Source organism: Ooceraea biroi, chromosome 6, assembly GCF_003672135.1.
Source record: "Ooceraea biroi isolate clonal line C1 chromosome 6, Obir_v5.4, whole genome shotgun sequence".
NCBI lineage: Eukaryota > Metazoa > Arthropoda > Insecta > Hymenoptera > Formicidae > Ooceraea > Ooceraea biroi.
In genome coordinates, this window is record NC_039511.1 from 5,981,981 (window position 1) to 6,003,899 (window position 21,919).

Below are 21,919 nucleotides of genomic sequence, written 5' to 3' on the forward strand. Positions count from 1 at the left end.
CCAACTGAACTCAGGAACGGATAGGTCTGGAACACCCTATGTGTATATATATATATAGCTATATAATTATTTCGATATTAATTACGTGATAATATTAAATTATTTCGTCGCTTTTGTGTGATATCTTGACGGAATATCTTGACATAAATCATTTTTGGAATTTTCGCTGAAACTGCCGCTTTGCACATGTAACGCTATCGTAATATCTCGGAAAAGCATACCTACGATTGAACACGCCATTTCCATTTCCGCTCCATTTATTAATCGATTTATGTACGTAGTTAGTAATAGACAAAAGATAGCTCAACATAATTGCGATAATACGAGAAGTTACAACATACGCGGACATGAGTGTCACTTATGTAAAGAACCACTTACTTTCCAAATTTCTCCGATAAAAATGCACCGTTTAATACGATTCCTCGTGATTCCGCACGTGTAATGTGTAACAAGAATTATTTAACATTAGGTTACGCAAGCGATTCGTTCCTTTTTGTATTATTAGATAAATGTCGAAGAGAAGTAGTTGTCTGCATACTTTGAGAAATGATATCTGGATATGCGCGTGTATAAATCAAAGGAATGGCTGATTGGAAACTAAAAGGATCGCATGGGTATTTCTAGGAATGTAGTGACCTACAAGCCAGTTACATTGCTATGTAGGTGTTCTCTCGTTCCTACCTGTTACCATGTCGCATAGCTTCAGCGCTTTAGTTATAAATGACCAATTCAATATTCCTATTATTGGCATTAATTGCTTATTACGTTTTACGTTATGCGAGTATCGTTCGCTTTCACAGACATCAGGGTAATGATGCCGCTTCTCATTATTAAATGCGTCATGCATTAAGATCGAAATCGCTTAATAGATAACTGAAATCGAACATTCAGTGAATAAACTAATTTATTCAACGAGCGAAGCGTAAATTCGCGATACGTTAAAGATGAAAATATATATAAAAATCGAAAAACATTTTTTTACAATTCTTCGTATGAATATTTTCAAATAATAGCTCCGGTATTGTTGTACAACAATGATGATAGGTTCATCCACGTGGCCTTGACCCGGAAGGCTCTTGCCGTCACCTAAAATAATAAAGTAAATAGGGGTAGAATGATTGATCTCGGTTGAGATTGGTAGCGGAGAGGAGCGTGCCGAGTAAGGGCGAGAATCGACGGTCCAGGCATTCTGCCGGATAGCGTGGTATGGAAAATGGTGAAAAGAGGACCCCGAGGCGAAGGAAATTTTCCTCCCGAGAGACATCTGGCTTACTCGGCTGTAAACCGAAGAAATATGAGTCTAGTAGTTCAAAGCAAATGTACATAAGCTTTTTCCACGGTACACTGACGACAACGAGATGCACGTTACGTGGATAAGAGTGCATTGATACTCGAGCTTTTCTCTTTGCTTAATACAAAATGCGAAAACCTCTAACCGCTACTTGTTTTATTCATAGGCGCGGATGTACAACGCACGAAAGAATGGGATGTGGGAAGCATTCGTAATTATGTACTTTGCGCACGGAAAGTCGCGCGTTTGTTATTGCGCTATATATCACACCAGCAGAAAAGAAATGCACGTAGGATAATTTTTCAACCGCAGAGTTACCGCATCCCCGGCGTAAGCCTTTCCCCATGCGATCCGCTGCGTACATTTTTTATCTTCCTACTTGTCTTACAATGTAGAATTGATGTGAGAAGATTACTCCTGTCCTCCCTGACCGAATGCGGTTCGCAAATCGATTTTTCCTAGGTGAACGAATGTTCCTCTGGTTCGCTTTCTCGGCTTGTAAAATTTGCCAAACCTTCGTCGCACCTTCTAGAATGAGCAAGTTGACTCTCATCGATTACCGGACGATACAACGATCCAACAACTTTCTACAACGTCAAATCGAAGCGCGATCGAAAGTTATTTTTTTCCGGAAGTTTTTAATACGATCGCCGATAAACGCTCGAAATGCTCTTGGATTTCTCCGTCGCGGACACATGTTCTGCATTCTGCACACATGTTGCAATATTAACGCTTCTCTTAAAATAAAGATGTTCAGTTTTCAAGTCTACGGGGAAAAGAGAGAGCCAAGGTGTGTGCAAGAGAAGAGATAACAGCAGCATAAATATGAACGTCTCGGGATTCTCGGGATCCTCGACGAAAATTGAGTAATCGTGCACAGTCTTATGTTTTCACTTTTATTTAATGTTTACATAAGATCAGTGCACGTAAAATTGTTACAAACAACTTTCAGCGACTCTCACCCGTCACGGCATTCGTCGATTCTCGTGTACATCGGGAAGCTCGAAGTTTCTCCGAATTTCCCAGCCTGCCCCCCTTCGTCATAATTTGCGCGTACCTTAACTCCCATCTCCTTCTCTTTCTCGGAAACAACGTCTGGCGAGATCCGGTTGTGGCTTATGCAACCGAGCTTTCTACGTGATCAACCGGTCCTTGCTCAAGAAGCGGGAGATCGATCTCGAACTTTTGCTCTCGTTGCTTTCGATGCGTCGCGAAAGTAATTGTACGTGCAACGAGTGTCGGCATTGGGAAGATTCTTTTAAGCGACTGATACCACTTGATTCTGATGATCAGATCTTACACATATTCTCGAAACGGTACTTTAACTTTATTTATGTAAATTAATTCGCTTTCTAGTAAAAGTCAGAATTGTTAAAGAATTAGATTTAGAGATATTTTGCTTTGTTTTTACGGCGTTTCGTTAACATTGTTAGTAGCACTTTAAATTTTAATTTAAATATTTAAATTTAGAATAGTCAGTAATGAGTAGTTAAAATATAAAATAGCAATTAAAAAAAAAATATTAACGATACTAAATTAATTTGCACTTGATAATGACAAAGTTTAATTGATTTACACGAATAACGAGGAAGAAATAAACATTTAAGAATCAATGTACAGAGAGAAAGAAAAAAAAATATTTATTTAAAGTTTTCTGAAAATATTTTTTCTAGAGGATATTGTTAAAAAAGGAGGAAGGATACTGTTTTAGCGCCATAAATACATATATATTTTCTCGTCCCTTCTTCCTGGCCTTCACAGAGTGCCATTAAACTTGTAAAATAGATGGCGGTCACAATTTTGAGTAACTGCGGATAGTCAAAGAATACAACGGATACTATGTATCAAAAGGAATCTTTGTGTGATATTTCGAAGATAAGTAACGCTCAGGGGAATCGGCGCCATATTTTATGCGCATATTTAGGTCGAGTATAAGGTCAACAACTTTTAAAAGACGATGGATCATGTACGAGTCATGATTAGAAAGTTTACTCTTTATAATGCGCGTCCTTATATTAAAATTGTTAAACATCCAATAGTTATAACATATATAGTATAAATATAGAATCTTAGAGCATTAATAAAGCTTTCTTATTGCTTAATAATCTTTTTAAAAATTATATCGATCTTTAATATAACAATGGACTTTAAATGCCGCTCTAAGCATATCATGTATTGCATTGTAAAATAAATTATTTACGAAATTAGATAAAAATGAAAAATTTATAATCATCACGCAAAGTATCCAAACTGAATTTCACTTGTATTATGTCGGTTTACCAAGCCTTTAAAGAAAAATTAAAAATGCTGTTGTAATCGCATATTGCATTACATCCGCACTGATGGAAGAACATATTAAACAAGTCGGTCGCATGTTAGTAGAACTATTACATGGTAACAATGCGGAACGCGCGTGGAGTATGTCAGCCTTCACACACCAGGAAGTGAAAGTCAATATATCGAGAGAAAAGCTTTTCTTCTCATTCTCAACCGCGGTAAGAGTTTCTTCTGATCGACGTTTCATTTCAATAGTTTATATCTGCAGTCGGTGAATCAGAGTACGTGCAATTCTTGTTGTTGAACGTCGTTTCTGTTTGTTGGTAACTGTGCTGTCCGTCGATTATGCTAGTTTTTACAAGACGGCGCTACTAACGTTTGAAAATCACATTTAAAATCTAATTAAATCTTAGGTCGAAATTTATTAATTCGTGAAATGTATCATCCATTTATTTTGTGATGTTTAAGAAAAAATTAAAAGTAGCAAATTATATGATCACATCAGTAGCAAAATATTCTATTTACTAACATCTTTTTAAATTAATGAAAATATTTTACTGTTATTATTGAGCGTTTTATCATGTACATAAATATATACGATTCATTTACTTGTTTTATTGCTTTCATAATGTAGTAATAGTTTACTTGAATTAGAAGGTATTCTATATTTAGAAATTACATCGTCTACTTCTACGTTCTGTACATGAGTAGTCGTCAAGTCAGGATGGCCGAGCGGTCTAAGGCGCTGCGTTCAGGTCGCAGTCCACTTCTGTGGGCGTGGGTTCGAATCCCACTTCTGACAAATTTTTTTGCACGCAAATTGTCAATTAAAACAATTTTAGCAAATTTGTGTTACACATATTTTTATATGTTACACGTTTTTTTATATATTAATAAATTTCCAATATTATTTATTTTGCTTTTAACAGAAATTGTTCAATAAAAATATATGATACAATCTTTTAGTGATGTCTACAAAGGACAAAGGTGCTGTGTTGTAGCAAATAATGCTTCAATTATTTGCCCAATGTGGAAGCGTCGTGCAACGTACAGACGTACAGGGTATACCGCTTGTCTCGGCAAAGTGCAGTGACGTTGTCGGGCGCCAGCGTCGTCAAGTGGAACGACGTTCATGGTTGTGGGTAGCGGATACCGTTGGTGTCGCCTGTCCACGGACGGATTCCATCCAGCTCCTCGGCGATGGAGACGAGATACATTACACGAGGTCTTTAAACGGCAACTGTACAAGTAGGCAACCGGACAGTCGGATAAAGCGTAAACGAGCAACATCATCCAACGCGCATTAAGAGATAAGTGATGCGGGTCGGTATAATCTGGACTCCATAAGAATCGCCCACGGACATTTAGGCGCTATGTTCTGCTATTTATGCGCGGCGGGAGTAAAGACGAAGATGACGATGTGTCTCATAAATGAAGCAAAGTATCTCCTTAAGCTGCAAACGAGTGCCTGGAAAAAATCCGCGCCATCTTGGGACATCGTGTTGGCTAGGATATATTACCTTTTGCTTTTTTGCCGCTAATAAGGATAACCGTGCTTGTTGAGAAGTATGCAAATTTGTTTCTTCCAACGCCGCAAGAGTCTTGTTCTTTATTTATATGTATATCTACTTTTACCTGTGCGCGTTACCTTTTTAAATAGAACGGATCACGCGACAGTGTGCGTCTGAAAAAGGGAAATCAACGTTCTTACAATAACTATATTAAGCGGATATTACCTAATCATATATCATATATCGCAATTAATTCTTAACGCGCCATTCCTTATAATCCTTATTACATCGCAATTAAGGCTGATACTGACGTTAACAGAGTAATCATGTTTTTGCAGCGCCCGGAAGAATGCGGTACATCATTACCGTTTATTATACTTTGCGGTTTATTGCGCGATACACAACAATTTTATCGTGTACTTCCTAGACCGCGTGGGCGTATGCGCCGTATAAATTATTATCTCAATAAATAAGTTTGTCCACGTATAAATCCTTTTAGTTTAGTATTTTTTTTCATGATTATTTTATTAATTTACTATACTGCGCTGGTTGCAGCGCACACACAAGTCTGCGCCAGGAGACTCCAGGTTGGCGGAAACTGTTAATTCTTGTTAGTACCGACCATATTGCATATATATTCACGCTAATTACAGCAGTTTCAGTAATTACCGAGCTTAGAGAGAAAAGCAACAACACATGATGCGTTGTATCATCGATATTTAATTCAAATACTAGAAACATTTACTTTATTATAAAGATTTGTATCATATTCTAGCAATATCATATATAAATCAAACTAGGCAGTTTTTCTAAACACATAAATTTATTCCAAAAGTGACAAAAGTGTACAGATGAGGAAGAAAAAAAAGTGCGGAAATAGAAAAGTGATACAAAAATAAAATCGTGACTCCAAAGGGAAAAATCCCGAAGGAAGGAAGCGCGCAAACAAGTGCGAGAAAGCAATAGCAGGAGTGAAGAGCGCGTGAAAACGCTCACGTGATGAATCGCGCCGGGAATCGTGACGTTTCATGGTGAATCCATCCGTTGAGATTGAATCTCGCCTCTACGCCAAGTTCGTTTTACTTCGTTTCTTACTTACTCGTGATTACATCGTCGTTTCACGTCCATCCACGGGTACTTTCCACGTTTAACGTCGTCCCTCGGTACTTTGAACCGCGTTGCTGCTGAAGAGCAGTCGATGCTGCCTGAAAAGGATGTTTTCAATCAAAACATCACGTAGTTTGCAAAGTAAAATTATAACGAATTATAACATCGAGTTGGAATCGATATAATTTCGATTAAAGCGATAATTGGTAGCTACATCAGAAAGCCAGATCAATTTTTTAATAAATATTTTATTTATTATTATATGTTTCGTAATCAAATTTCGAGGTCAATTTTAAGATTAATCATTTTGTACAAAAGAGAATGAAGTTTTAATGAAAAAAATAATAATAATTGAAATTAAATTAAGACTTGGTTGGGGGAGTTTCAAACTTGCTTATAAGCAAGTTTATAACATGATTAATTGTATTTTGACTGTGCACTTGACATACTTACGCAAGAAGATTGGCTTTCATTGACGTCTGACAGATGGCTTTGTCGCACTTATTGTTGATTTTGCGAACGTCATGGCGTAATCGAATATCTCCATGGTATTGCTTGGCACGTAGAAAAATTGTTTGTAGGTAGCAACATCTGTGTTCCAGATAAGCTCGAACGCTAGACGGTCAGTTCAAATGAGGCATAGAGTATCGAGACAACGCGAATCCATAACGACTGCTTGTGGCGGATATTTTATACATGCCTTGCTCACTGACAAAGTGCGTAAACTTGCGAATTACACATTTTGGATTGCACTCAAGTGTTATGCGACAGTTTGGTTTCGCCTCTTTTCGAGAGACATGCTCCATTTGGCTAATATTACTTGGTATCCTAAATTCCTACTTTCGAGTTCTGTATTTCTCACTGCGCTTGTCGTTTTTGCCTTTCACCGCTCATCATGTCGCCCGCTGATTTATATATTCAGGATATGCTACGCGGAGTGGAAAAGTTAAGTGTTATTTAACCGGCACGATCGATCATCAGTTAATCGATTCGCATCCTGTCGAGATAGCACATCGGTTGTGTTCTCTCGCGGCGCGCATTCACAGCCTAGAAATTCGTCGACGCGCATTCACGGCGCGGCCCCGTTTTCATCCTCGATTCACGCACTGCGCAAGGATGTGCTCTCGTCGTGTCAAGGTAACTGTACCGCAATATCGCAGCCGTTCCACATAACGACGACGCAGATCGCGCCTCGATAGGTTCTTACTGATCGTTTTGTTCCGCGGTGAAGACCGCGATTACGAGGATTAGGAGCAGTTACTGCTCGCATATTCCGCCGTGGTGATAGCACCGGTCTCGAATGCATGGGATAAGAATTTTATGGCGCGTCAGATAAGAAACACCGAGCCACAGTCAGGGCCGTTTTAAGGCCCTTGCAGATCGCAGACACTGTGTGCGCCTATAATGTGTAATGGATAAGTGCGCGCTGCTCGCTGCAGCAGTGCGATAAAGTGGCTCCTTATCTTCGGAAACGTCGAAAGATGCGCGATGCACGACCAGGAATTATCGCGCAGGTTGCGTAATCGCGCCTCGTACGTGTTGCTTATGTTAGTCAAAGATTGGATATTGGACGTTCGTAAGTGGACCATCCAAGTATCCAAGCGATAAGTAAAACGAAGCGAGCGCCGAACGATTTCATGCTGCGAGACGGCATTAAATTGGTCTTGCGCCGATTTGTCTCGGAACATTATTTAATGTTGTACCGTTTTAATGGCGGCTAAGTTATAACACATTAGTCGCGATTCCGCGTAAGAGAGAGGCGTTTACGATTTATCCCATTACAGCGCGCCGACGAGACGAATCGCCCCGCCACAATATATTAGCGCCATAAATGTCTTGGTGTTTAAATTAATTGAAAGTCCAAGAGTATCAGCCAGATCTATTATTTTCATTTAATCGTTTATCTGGAGATAAAAATTAATTGAAAATTTCACAGTTAATTAACTTTTTGCTGTCGACAGTTCTCCGTTTCTAAGATTGATAGGATTCAATTTCGCTTGTGTCCGTTCTGCCGATATATGGGTCAAAAGAGAAGTCAACCGCAGTTATGCATCACGCTAATGTTCTCGTATTTATAGAGGCAATCTAGCAAATTAGTTCTTGCTCGAAACATGATTATTTATGCAATATGATTTCTTGCGGAAATTTTCTTCGTTATCAAAATGCTTCTTTTACTTTGCATGGCGAAACTTTGTGTATGAGTAAGTGAGAGCTCACTTGTGAATTAGGGCAATTCCGGTTGACCAGTGGTCTCGTTAACGATATCGGAAGCCCGACATCGCTGTCCCAGTTAAGCCGTTTACGGTGCCCATAATAACGGTTACCATAAGCGCATGCATACGATCGACACCTAGCTTGTGAATGGTCATGGGGGTCGTGCCTAATCATGTACTCGCCAGGAATCTATAATACGCTTCACCGCGACAACATTCCACATGATTAATGACCACTCAATTACAACGGCGCGAACAGACAAATTGTATTCTCTATCGATTATATTTTCGATTACTGCTTGCATCACACACACACACACACACACGAATGTAAAACGGCTGGTTAAATAAAGATGCCACTTTGAATATTCGATTAGCATTTGGATTATCTTTGACGTTCAAGGATAGTTCAACGCTGTAATATAAAATTCTTTCTTTTACATCGAGATCTTGCTCTGATTTTCAATAATTTATTTAAATGGTTATGATTTTATTCGCTGCAAAACCTCGAGTGAAAATTTATTCAATCATCGATTACGTCGTCCTCGTTAACTCGAACGTGGCATTTCGCTCGAGTGCATAGAAAAACGAGACCGCCGACACGTAATATTATACTATAACTATAATGTCGCGCGTCGGCAGCTCCTTTTTTACACAATTAAGGAGAATCCCTCCTTCTCTCGGGTCTAATGAGAGCGACGTAATCGACGGTGGAATAATTTTTTTGCACACCCGTCGACCGAGGTTCCGATTGGCTGGTGTCGGCTAATTTCACGCCGGCGGCGAGCATATACATATATGTCGCATTACGATCATCGAGGGCGATTACGAGGGGTGCGTTGCTGCCGTTGTCCGCGAAATTCGCCTCTTTTATCCGCCTCTTGTTACAGGAGCGAATTACTCTGCGCGGTAAGGGGTGCCTTAATGGCGCACGTGTGGATGGCCTTAATGGTCGTGGCACGTCTCTAGCGATTCGAGACGGTTCGTATTCCTGCCGCTCCTGATTGCCAATAAACCCTCGGGCGTAAGGGGTTTTAAGGCCGGATTATATGGCTTCGCCGGAGAATTTAAAATAATCAACGCTGACCGCGAGGATTGCCGATTAAAGCAGACCACCGATTGATTCGTGGCCTAATATTCAAAATTCCTTCACATACTTATTGCGTACAAATTGTACATCTTGCTACTGCACATTGCATCACAAGTACATACGTGAGAGAGAGAAACTTATTAATAATATAAAAAATATTCACGCCTGATACACCCATAATGTTGCTCTTTTATTTCCAGATGCGTGGCATTCAAATTGATGCGAGGCCTCAACGCGAGATTAATATCGTCGACAAAAATCGTCTACCTGAAAAAGCCGCGACAGAAACGGATTTATGATGTAAGTACGCGTTCATTAGCATTACATCGCGCACGCTCACACTCGGTGTAATTCCGATCCGAGCCAGGATCGCGTCCCCGTCTCGATCTCCGTCGGCGATTAGTCAACGAGGACTCGCAGGACATGCTCTCGTGCCGCATGCGGCGGCCGTGTCGCGAACACATGGCCATGCTTCCGTGGATGCGTGTTGCGCCGGTACACGCTCGTGAATATCCCCACGCCGAGGGACACGCGCGAAGGAAGGGACACGCTGCTGAAAAGCTCAACGGATTGCATCCTGTCCGTTGGCGCGGGTTGTGTCCGACGCTTGAATGAAATTATTACGCTCTCACGCGATCTGTGCGAAGAGGTGCAAAGGGGGTTGAACGCGGCGGACCCGCGGAAACTTATACCTAGGGCTCCGATTATACCAAGCGTCCGGCTAATGGGCAAGTACATAATTCCACACGCGGGTTGTTTATTCGCGGCATGCATGGAGGTCCATCCGCTCGCGCGGATTCGACTTTTCTCGCCGGGAGATAGATCTTTGATCTGAAATTAAATTACCGTCCAGCCCGCAGCAATTTGTAGACACGTTCGATAGATGTTTCTCGTTGTGTTCGCCGCATCGCTGGCACTCGCGCGAGGGTGCTGTTGCGAGGATACGCGGATGTAAATTTCAACGTTAGCCCGTAGCGAACCGACGCCGATGAATTAGGGAGGATGACTGAAAGTCTTGCACGCGAGATTGGATACTTTCCCTATCCGGAGTTTTCAGTCCTGAGGTGTTAATTACGGGCGTGACTATCCTCTTCCTTCACCCCCATCTCCACCAATTAATACGAGTTTCCTTGTACACGGATACTGATTTTTCCGTCACCGCGCCGCAATGTTTTACGATATGGAGGATGGCATTTTCTCAAAGCAGCCATTATACACGTTCGTAGATTATTAGCGAGCAGGCAGAGCATTATTAGCCGGGTATCTGCCCGAGCATCTATGCCGCACGAAGGTTTTCAGCGGGACCTGTCAATTACACAGATTTATGATCTCTCCTCCTCCTACTCGTCTCATCTCGCTCCCTCTCGCCTCGTAGCCCACCTTGATCTCATGCGGTATCTTTTGCGCGCGCATCCGCGCGCAATAACGCTCATTAATACACCGGCAAGGGTTTCGTGTACCCACCTGAAATAGCAAATAATTTTTGATCGATGATTACCTTTAATTGCGACCGACTTAATTACAGATAAATACCTCCGCATCAATTCATCTCGGCGCTTTACGTTTCGCGCGCCTATCAATCTCCGCGTCCTGATTAACCCCCGGAGACCCCAGTGATACCGACACCGTTATCGCACGACCCCGTTTCACGGCATGAACCTTGACCGCATATAAAAACGATTATTTCTTCTTCGACATACGATGTCAAAGTCACGTCCTTTGTTCGTGCTTTCGATATTCATTCATCGATTTTTCGACGCTCATAACTCCACGTTCTCACCGCTCAGTTCTGTTCTGTCTTGACACGCTACGAGATAATTAATAAGGCTCCTTTGATTAGGGCGGGGTTGACATTTTTTCTAAGTCGGGGCATAATTCTGCAGGTCGAGAGGCTTAATTTCCGCGTGTCACGAACAAACGTGAAGCTATTTAATTAACAGATAGGAAGCTATTTAATTAATGTTCTAATGGACATCGTCGTGCACCTTCGATCGCAACGCGATCGATACGCGCGTTTAACGAACGAGTGTAACGTCGTCTATAGCCGATGATTATCAGCGCCTGTCTCTTTCGCATCAATAGCCAGATATGGTCGTGATAGGCAGAGAATGCGTGAGGTAAGTGGCATTTTTTGGCATGCCTGCGCGGTCGTACATGATCGAACATGAAGGAGATGAATGCCGACGCTGTCGATGCGCTCGCAAATTAAATCGCGATTTACGCATGCTTCCCAGATCTCAGGTGATCGCGGGTCAGCGATCCTGCAGGATTAACCTGCACAGGACCCGTCGTGGACCGCGCGTCTTACCCACGTTCGTAACTGTACTTTATGCCTTCGGAAACGATACGGAGATTCGTTTAAGGGGAGAATCCCGTTTCTTTGGGCGTTTTTTTTGTGTATTTTCATTAATTTTTTTTAAGGGAAGCGTTAAGTTTATTACAATAAAAGTTTGAGTATATTTACTTATGTTTATACATCGTATACAAATTTTTATATCGATTAATGTTGATTCATTAAGGAGGATACAAAGCTATCTTGAAGAGGTTGCTGAACGATTGAGACCATGATTGCGCCCGTTCTAATAATCTGAAAAAAAATCAGGCATATTTATAACCGAGAGACGAGCCTCTATCGTCCCTACCACGATCATATTAAAAAAAATTTTTAACAAAATGGCCGCATGATTAATGAAAAATATCAAAATTTTCTTTTTTTGCAAGTCTTATTAATTTCCTATAAATCGTAATTTTCAGATTTAAAAGTTGTCCGAGGTAGGGACGATAGCCAGATGTGTCATTAATAAGCCCATAAAATTTGAAGTCGACCGCTTCATTGGTTGAAGAGATATCATGGTCCTAAGTTAAAAAAAAAGTGGTTTCGAGAAAAACACGTTTAAAGTTTTTCGTGCAGTTTTTTCGATATTAATTTCAGCACCTTACACTTAATCAGCTATTCCGGCGCCATACTGAGGACCTTCTTGCTCCAGATGGAACTCGTATTCAATAGTTCTGACCTCTCGTTGAGCATTTCTCTCTTCCTAATAGCCGAATGCTGAGCTTCTGTCAGCACGCTTGACGCGCTCCTCGTCGCGTATACTTGCAAATCTATGCGCCTCGTCGCCTACACGAATACTTATCGCTGACATAACTTTTAGCAACGATGTGAAGCCTTCGTTAAAAAAGCAGGTTGCCATGTATGTAGCGATTTCTAAAGAAGACAGTCCACAATGGAGATGTTTCGGTGCCAGTCTCCAGAGTACAGCATTATATGACTCATTGCTATTTTGCGTGTACGCACCGAGACATCTTTGCAGCAACTCTTCTTTCTTCCTTTTTTCTACATGGCCGACACATTCTTTTCTTTGCACCAAAAGTTCGTCACCATACGGTTTGGCGTTTTTGATGGCGGTGTACGTTTTTGAATCGCCATCTCCGACGTACACAGCATACCTCACTCCGTACTTCTCCTCTTCTTCTCATTACGCTAATTAATCAGAACCGTCACTGTGCGCTCATCGTCTCTGATAAAACGAGAAAAGATTAAAAAATGCCGTGTAACGGTCGAATTTTGGTTTACTAAAATCCTAAACTCTTACACAAAGATTGTTCCCTTTTCGCTCTCATCCATTCGATCATAAATTATTTCAATCGTTTCGTTTAACACGCGTTTCGTATTACAGCGTAATTATGCAATCATCCGATGAGTTAAGCTTGAACGCTAGTTAGTCACAGTCGCGTGCTTCTCAGTAATAAAATCAGTGCTCGAAATGCAACAACATACAACAGTCGCGCCGCGCCGGCAGACAACTCGAGAGATGTGAAAAAAAAACGGCAAAAGTGATGAAACAGTTACACGCGTTTCCACGATAAGTTCCTATGAGAGATGAAGCATGTGGATTCATTTTACACGTTGTATCGATTTATAGACACGCAATTAACAAGTCGCTTTTCAACGATAGCAGTTCATCGATAATCGAATTGGCCAATACGATTGGACAGCGACGCCCCATGCTTCGGTAGGTCTGTCTAATGAGGAGACATCCACAGAGAAAAAAAGGAAAAAAGGAGGAGTATAGCACATGGGTGCTGTCGATTTTTATCGTCCGATGACAAATCGATGATACTCACGGCATCTTGCATTTAGACCGGTTCTCCAAGGAGTTTATTCCTTGTGTTCGCATTCCGGCTGCTTTTAATTAATCCTCGTGCCTCGATCGACTTGATGCAGAAAAATAGCTCCGCGAAAAAAACGGTTCGGGCCGAAGAAGAGAGACACGTGTTCACACGGTGCTATTTCGGTGCGAGAGAAAATACTTATCAGTTACTGCATCCTGTAAAAAATGGAAAAGAGAGAGAGAGAGAGAGAAACGGAAAGCTCTGGACTGCGAAAAGTAAGTGACTGATTGATGAAAATACAAGTACCGGAAACTTTGAAACTTTCGTCAAGATGGAATATTTTTACATTATTATTACATTGTATTTGTAGTTTTAATAATCAAATGACATAACATAGCGACATAATAATCTAGTAGGTTTGCTTGAAAGCAAGTTGAATATTTTATTTCAATGCCGTACTGTGGATAATAATTTCAATAAGAATAATAGATGATAATTTGATGAATAGAAAGATAGAGACAGATAGACAGAGAGAAAGGCAAAGAGAGAAACAGGGAGAGAAAGAGAAAGTTTCTGATCGTTTGCATACTACAAGCAATTCCCACGAATTGAGGAATACGACGATTATTCGTATTTTAATAACGCAAACCGGTCATCAATTTTATCGAGTTAGTATTCCTGAAATTATGAAACTTCATTAAGTAACCGTTTACGTGCGTTTACTGCGTGCGCGCCGGATTTTATTCGCGTGACTCGATGACCGGTATAAATGCGCGGAATCATCGATAAGTTATTAACTGGGTTTCCCATAAGCTGCGCGCTTCACGAGACGAGTTTAAAGATCGCCCATTCAGTATTACAATTCCCCGCAGTTGTCCCAGTATGCAAAGCTTGCCCATCATGATGGCTACTTAAGAGTGGGTGACCTTAAAGGATGTCGATCTTTCAATTGGAATAACAGTACAGCGACGTTCTCGAAGATTCATAGGCGAGGCTATGCGTTTATCAACAGGTGTTGGATGACTCGAGTTGCCATCCGACTAAGCATAAGGCATCTGGATACGAATGACTCTCTTTGAGCACGAGAGACGTACACGAATGACATCGCGTATTCTTTTCTTCGTTTCCTTTTCTAATTAACCGTCGCACTAGCTGGTTTGCATCGGACCTAATCGGTTGCTTCGCAACCGGTTACGTATCGCGAATTCCGTATGTTTGTGTTATCGTGGGGCAATGTTACGTAATGCTGCTATCTTATTGCTTAGGTATCCTAATTACGAATAATATTGTCGCAGGGTAACTTTTACTTAATTACATACGGTCTTTTAATAAACATTTAATAAGTATGGATTTTTCAAAAGCGCGTTATTAATTTTAATTACGCAATTAAGCAGTATTTTCTCTATTTTCCATTAGACTTTAAAGCTTTTCCTGCTTTCGATTCGCCCTTTTTGCGCGTACTCATCAGGGTTTCTCCAGTCGGTTTTTGATCTTATTTTCTTGGCTCACTCCTAGTCCGGGTGTTCCACCTGGTGATGCTTGGAACGCTGAACGTAAAAGTGCATCCCTGTACCTGTGCCTGAGCGCCGGGGCTTTATGGCACTCATAGTTATAGTTCGCCAGCGAGACCTTGTAAGGCAAGTACGTACCTGCGCCTCGAGTTTTGTGGCCGGTCTTTAGGCGGCTCTCCAACGCAACGTAGCGCGCAAGAAGCCGAGGAGACCACCATGAAAAAGGAGGAAACCCGGGAATACGCCAGGAATGATGTTCACCAAGCGAGAGGCTGTAACCGCGAGCCGGCCTTTACGACGCGATTTAATGCCGCGCTCCGTTGGCGCACGCCGATCCCGATTAATCCCGATACTGTGACTGCTGTCAAAATGCCGTCAGCTGTTCGACGATGCGAAATTGCAAAGTACCACGTGACTCGTTTCCCAACAAGAATATTCTTTAGGGCCTAACGCGACGAACTGGAAGTAATTTAGTTCGTATGCGCGTGGACGTTTTGCTAAATTACTGAAAAAGCAAAGCGCGAAAAGGTTTCTGATAGTGTCTACTCGACGCATGAGAACAGGCCAGCACTCGACCTTGGGAGAAATATTCCGAGACGGGACGCTATCCGCGATCACGAATTTTGTGCGTCTAGTTAATTGCAGCACGCAATTAGCTCGAAACCATGTTGATGGCGTGGTCTCGCGAGCACCTTGTACGTTGCAAACACATTTACATAAGGGTATGAGTATGTGTAGGCGAGCTCTCCTGCTTTTAATAATGCGCACAGCGTCTTGAAGAAAAGGCAACTACTACATGTAAACGAATCGTGTATTCGCGCGCTACGCTGCGCCGCTAATTAACGTGAAATTCTAAAAGCACTTGCGAGTCGCAGCTTGGAAAGTGGATTACTTTTTAGTTAAGCTGGATTAACATTGTCGCTTAAATAATAAAAGCTAATTAGCATACATGTGCATAATGATTATGTATACTGTATTAATTATATAGACTGATTATATTATATAGAGAGTAGTATAATAATATAATAATTATATAATAATAATTTTAATAATAATAATTTTATATTGTTACCTACGATACCTTGATAGTGCGAATAATCACGGTAGTAGATATACGCATGTGCGATCAAAGATTAATAGCTGAAAATAATGAATCGCGATTACTACATTCGTACAGTAGAGTTTGGCGAAACTATCCTCGTAGAGAGAGGAGCCACTTGTACGCATTCATGAAATATGCTCCGCAGTATTAAGGCTGTTGCGCATCCCGCGACGTGTTTTGCATAACGAAGGGTGCTCTCTCGGTGCAGCTTTATTATAAACCCGATATACACTATTGCGCCGCAAGGCAGGCGTGTGTGTTGCTAAGATAAACGGCTTAATATATTTTTGCCGCTGTTGGCCCTGAACTTGGCACGCTCGTGCATTCCCATAAGCGATATATATCCAGACTAGCATCCGCGTTTACCTCGCATTTACATACGTAGATAAACACGTATGCGGCACATGAGTAAGGTAGCCGAGCGATTGGAGCCGCTCCAACCATGGTCGATCGCTCCTTCGTCCACGTATCTACAAAGGTCTTCGCGAGCGTAACAAGCCCTTCTCGTCGACGTAACCGTCGATGCATGTAAGAGGAATGCCTCGACATACACACGGTGCACACTGATTGCAGTCGGACTCTAGAGCAATCGACTTCCCTCTCTTTCTCTCTTTCTTAGCTCTACCGAGTGTCTAATAAGAGCTACAAAACATCATCTTCAATTCGTGGTCGGTATCGCTGAGTTGATATTCTACCCTAATTGACAGATATTTGATCTCCCAAGTGTATATACGAGCTGAAAAATCAAACGGGGCTCGTAACAAGTAGCTCGATAGCAGAGCTTCCGGAGGCGTTCGCGCACTTTCAGCTGCACCTGGAACACCGCGGCGCAATTAGCGTTATCTCGTAGAGATAACGCGCGTGAGTACCCCTGATTAAATCACCGGCGATTTAATCAGGTGCGTTTCCGCGTGCACCGCGGCCTAGCCGCATGAATCCGTCCGTGAAAGCGTCGGTACCGGGATCGCTGGGTCGCGATCGCGCGAACGACGCATGCGTGTCCACGACCGGTGCAGATCGGCCTCCAATCTTGGACGTGCGCGCCCCTAAGAGGACGCACGTGCACACGGAACAGGGCGCGCGATCCCATAAAACTCGCGTCGCGCCGTATGCACGCACTGAATACGTACCGCTTATCTTGAGCGCAGCGGGTGGCTGGATCCACGGAATGTTTCTCACGGAGATGCTATCGCAACTCATTGGAACTCGCGTGGAGTGCTCCGTTCCATTAGCGCTGCGCTTAACAATATAATTAATATAAATCCGAATGATCGTCTTCCGGGAATGCCCATCGTTTTTACGGAAATAGTACGATTGCGTACGACGATGCAGGTAGCGCAAGTGCGGCTGGCTCGCGCTCCACGTGAGGAGTACGTTTTCCTCTGCCGGATGAAACGTTGAAACTGCATACAAATACCGATCGTAAATTCCTGCGGCCGATTAAGCAATTAACGCCGTCGTGACAGCGGAAATCAAATCTACGTGCACTTGTGGCCCTTACGGTCGACATACCAACATGGAATCCGTCCGTGATGGTAAAATGTGCGATTGCGATGGCTCAGCTAAGCGTACGCATCCTCAATCATGGAGATTTCCTTTTCTTTTTCTTCAATTCATATAACGTCTGCGTGCAGCACGGGCAGCATTTGCGCGCTGCACGGCTGTTTTAATTCATGCGCCGTTTATTGTGCGCGCCGTGGAATTTGCATACGCGTACATATACGCATATATATTATTTATATTACCCAAGAATACCCGATAATAAAGCCGCGACCTGTGGAGCTTTACAGTCGTTGCATACCCCCCCTAGTAGCACAACTGCATTGCAGCAATATTGGCTAACAATGTATATCCAATCTTTTATGTTGGGTGTATATTCATTTCCCATATTGTATAGTATAAGATATTATAATATAGTTAAGATATTGGCAGCATATTAACATTTATTTGATAACCAATATTGGTGTCGTCATGGGCACTACAATATTGGCAGTGCATTTGCATTTTGTTAGTAACTAATATTAGCTTCGCATTGGGAGATTTTGGCCAAGATATTCCCAATGTAACCAATATTTAACCAATATTGCCAATGTACTGTGCTACTAGGGACTATACGTGTTCCTAAAAAAAAACCCTTTTAATAATTTTCGCAAAAATATTATATAATTTATAAATGTGGTGTTACACCATATCTGTTCGCTAAATGCGCGAAGAAGAGCATTTCGCAAAATTCCTGCGTTCTGCATGCCGTCCACGTCGGTCTCCACCTGACGCGCCAGTTTGACATCTGAAAGTCTTCACGTTTGTCTCCGCGTTTGTTCTCATTGTTAGTCGCGGCGTGGTCCCCCGAGGGCACGCCGGCAAGCACGTTGAGACACGCGTGAAAATGATCGCGGCTGCGCCGGCCGTTCAAACTTGACCCGCTAATGAATAATAAAAAACGGCCGGTAGCATCGTTACATGCCGCTGAGTGCGGAACGGTAAAGGCTTCAAGTGAATGGCTGCAAGTTAAGCGATGTGCACGTCGGTCTAAATGACTAAGCAGCCGACACGTACGCGCTTGCACATGCGCTTGCACACGTGCATACGTGTATGTGTGTGTGTGTGAAGGATCGCTGTACATTCCGGTCTGCGCCAATTTTTTGTTGGCTTTAATGACTCCACTTAGACTGTTGAAAAGTATAGATATTTCCGGCTGTGGTTCAGTTAGAACATGACTACACAGTCCTTCGACGCCGCCAGTGCGTTGGAATATTGATCATTTAAAAACAGGTCCAATCAATGTGTCGATAAAAGTGATAAGATTTCACACGCCCCGTGATACGATAATTTAATATAGATCCAAAGTTTAAAAAAACGCGTCAAAAAAATATAAGGAAAATGACAGCGACGTTTTTATCATCCTATCTTGCTCACTTCACTATGCAAAACTATGCTGTGTTGGACGAGAATAGAAATAAGCGAGAAAGATTCGCAGAATAATTTGTGACATTCTTGGCTAACTGTACATGGTATCTTCGGAACATAATCTAGAAATGATATCTCATCTCGTAAAGATTGCACGTCGTATGTGCGCGTGGTTTAAAGCGTGTTCTCTGACGAATCGGTAGTCGTCGGGACGAGTAGCGGTGATCATTGAATCGGAATGAAGATGATACAGGCAAGAAGAGTAAGTACTATAAATGGCATATGATCATATAGTTCTAAAATAACACCACCTCTTAATTGAATAGGAGAGGTTCAACGTACTTGTAAACTCAACCGCAGTTTGAGTTTGCTCTATCATTTATTACATTGACTGCTACCTTTTGATATTGTGCGTCGAATCTCTCAATCGGATTTAAGTAGGAAATTGTGGTGGGCGATGCAGTATTTACAGAAAAAGCAATCATAATTTCCAGCTTCATCATTTTATTAGCCAAGAAAGTTGTCGACTGAAGTTCATGATCAGCTGATCCAGTTGCATTCATACAATGTGATACGGCATAATCTCCGAAAGTGCAGTAATTTCTCTTGACACGTTATAAGTAAATCAACTCATAAATTAAATAATAAATAAAAATCAAATAATAAATAAGTAAATTTGTAAATCAAATCATTGATAAAATTTAATAATTATACTTGTATGTGTGCATGTTTTAATAACGCATGGAATAAAAATCCAGATTCCGCTCACTCGCATTACTTTTTGCGATTCGGGTCATCAATCACGAATCATCAAATATGCTAATGTCAGTGGATTTGGATTAGTGTCCGCATCGACATGAAATTACATGTCTTATCGGCATATAAGTAATTGGCGAAACGAAGCTTCTTGCAATTCAAGTTTGTAATGATGTCACTCTATAATGGCTATGAAACGCGTGATTGGATAACGAATGAAGCGTGTTTCGTGAATTTGACGTGATCGACGAACAATTTCATCTTACAGTTACATATATAACAGATAATTTCCATTTCTGCGCGCAGCGCAACATTTGAATTCCCTCGCGTGATTTATGCCGCTCACGTTATAGCTGTTCCTTTCCTGGCAACATCCAAATATTTCACGTTCCTCCGGGCTGTTCTCCAGCCGCGCAATAATTAATAACGAACGGATCTCTCGCGGTGTGATGTTCCCTCTTATGTTAACCGTTAACAGTTAGAGTTCTTCGGCGTGTTCCTCCACCTCCTCCTCGTGAACGCGTCAAACACCTGTATAACACTTTGTACCCACGCGATACATACCGCGCTACGTAGATAAGTATAGCGTTCATTAGTATGTCTACTGTCGTCTTAGCCTAGCGAAAGATAAGGCAAAGTTGAAACGCAGAGACAAAGGAGCGGCAAACGGTGGCGCCCCTTACGTGTCACGGGGCAAAAATTAGAATACTCGTTCATGGGAAAGAGAGGACCGAGCAACGTGAGTTTCGTACGAACTATCGAGAATTCCCGTGAAGTTTGCGAGACGCAAGATGCGATATAATGTGCAACAGATCTCAAGTACCTCAAGAAGTACGCTCAGATTCCGAAAAATGAGACTCGCGTTAGCGGATGACCTATATAGAGATAATTTATATAAATATTATAATAATATACCTATAGAGATAATGATAAATCTGTATAGGTAATAATATATATCTATGAAATTCAAGATACTCTTTGGTTCTCGATAAGGTCATAAACATTATTTTTTAGGACATCCGTGCACGTGCGAATTAAGGATCATGTCAAAATATTCAGTAAGGAGCAGCAATTACATTACGAAAGCGAACATGGATTACCACGATTGTCATTACGTCCAGCGAATCTCTGTCATGTTACAAATTCTCATTACTGTCTGCAGCAGGAAAGTCGCCATTATACCTAATACCGCAAACGCGCGCAGTTTTTGTCTCTGCATAATTTAATGCTCATTACCTCACCATTGAGCTTAAAAACGCCCTTCCGCGCCATTACGATAATAACAGCGAATTTTAACCTTTGCTCCCGTCGAAATTGTAAAATGCCGGTCTTCCCTGAAACCTAAAACATATCCGAACTCGAGCTACATGACCTGTAATGGACCTGTAGCCGCGGGATGTCAGGACTTCACAGGACGTTTCCGCATAGCTCGTGTCTTAACTTCGACAGGATAATGCGTCTTCCTCATCCTACGCAGGTTCTATATGCAGGGTGTCCATTATACGTCCATATACCTTCACCTCGCGCAAAACATTTAAATAAGATTCACCTTGTCTAACTTTTAAAAATGTGCGCTGCTGGAAAAATTCGATGTAACTCGAACCGCAGTCCTGTCGGCGGTAAACTCAACGCGATGCCCGCTGAAAAGTCACGTTGCACGAGTTGCACGTGTTGCGTGCACGGTTGATTTTTATTTTCGGCCGCACGCGACATACGCAGCGATGTACCACGTCAGAGAATTAAGTGACCGGAAGGCAAATATTGATATAGCTGGCTAGCGAATGGGCACAATTCGGTCAGTATTCGAATCTCCGCACGTCTCGGGCGCGAGAGATTCTCAGGTACTTACAAACGGCACTTACAAACCGTCGAGCAATTTATTCGGCGAACGTTCGGCGTGTCGATCATCCTCGCTTTTAAGATTTTCGCGCTTAGCTCTGCCGTGATTTATTTCAACTCCGCTACTGGAGTCTAAAAAGCGGGCATTACCAGCGAGCACCGGGAGAATTCCCCGCGGACGGCTCCTGGAGAGAGCTCG

At 42.0% G+C, this 21,919-nt stretch overlaps 1 protein-coding gene, 1 long non-coding RNA gene and 1 other non-coding gene across 5 annotated transcripts in view; 2 read left to right on the forward strand and 1 right to left on the reverse strand.

Moving 5' to 3' along the window:
* The window catches only part of LOC105284944, a 167,459-nt gene that overhangs the window by 59,111 nt on the left and 86,429 nt on the right, over positions 1 to 21,919 (forward strand). For all 3 annotated transcript variants that reach the window (XM_011348829.3, XM_020033441.2, XM_026970570.1), the window contains exon 2: positions 9,690 to 9,789. In XM_011348829.3, the coding sequence (XP_011347131.2) occupies positions 9,690 to 9,789 (100 nt within the window). The remainder of the gene's footprint in view (positions 1 to 9,689; positions 9,790 to 21,919) is intronic.
* On the forward strand, positions 4,287 to 4,370 carry Trnal-cag. The gene has a single exon. It is a non-coding gene; the product is annotated as a tRNA-Leu (tRNA).
* Positions 5,884 to 7,594, reverse strand: LOC105284942. The gene is made up of 2 exons (XR_002193700.2): positions 6,640 to 7,594; positions 5,884 to 6,284 (listed from the first exon to the last, which is right to left on the reverse strand). It is a non-coding gene; the product is annotated as an uncharacterized LOC105284942 (long non-coding RNA).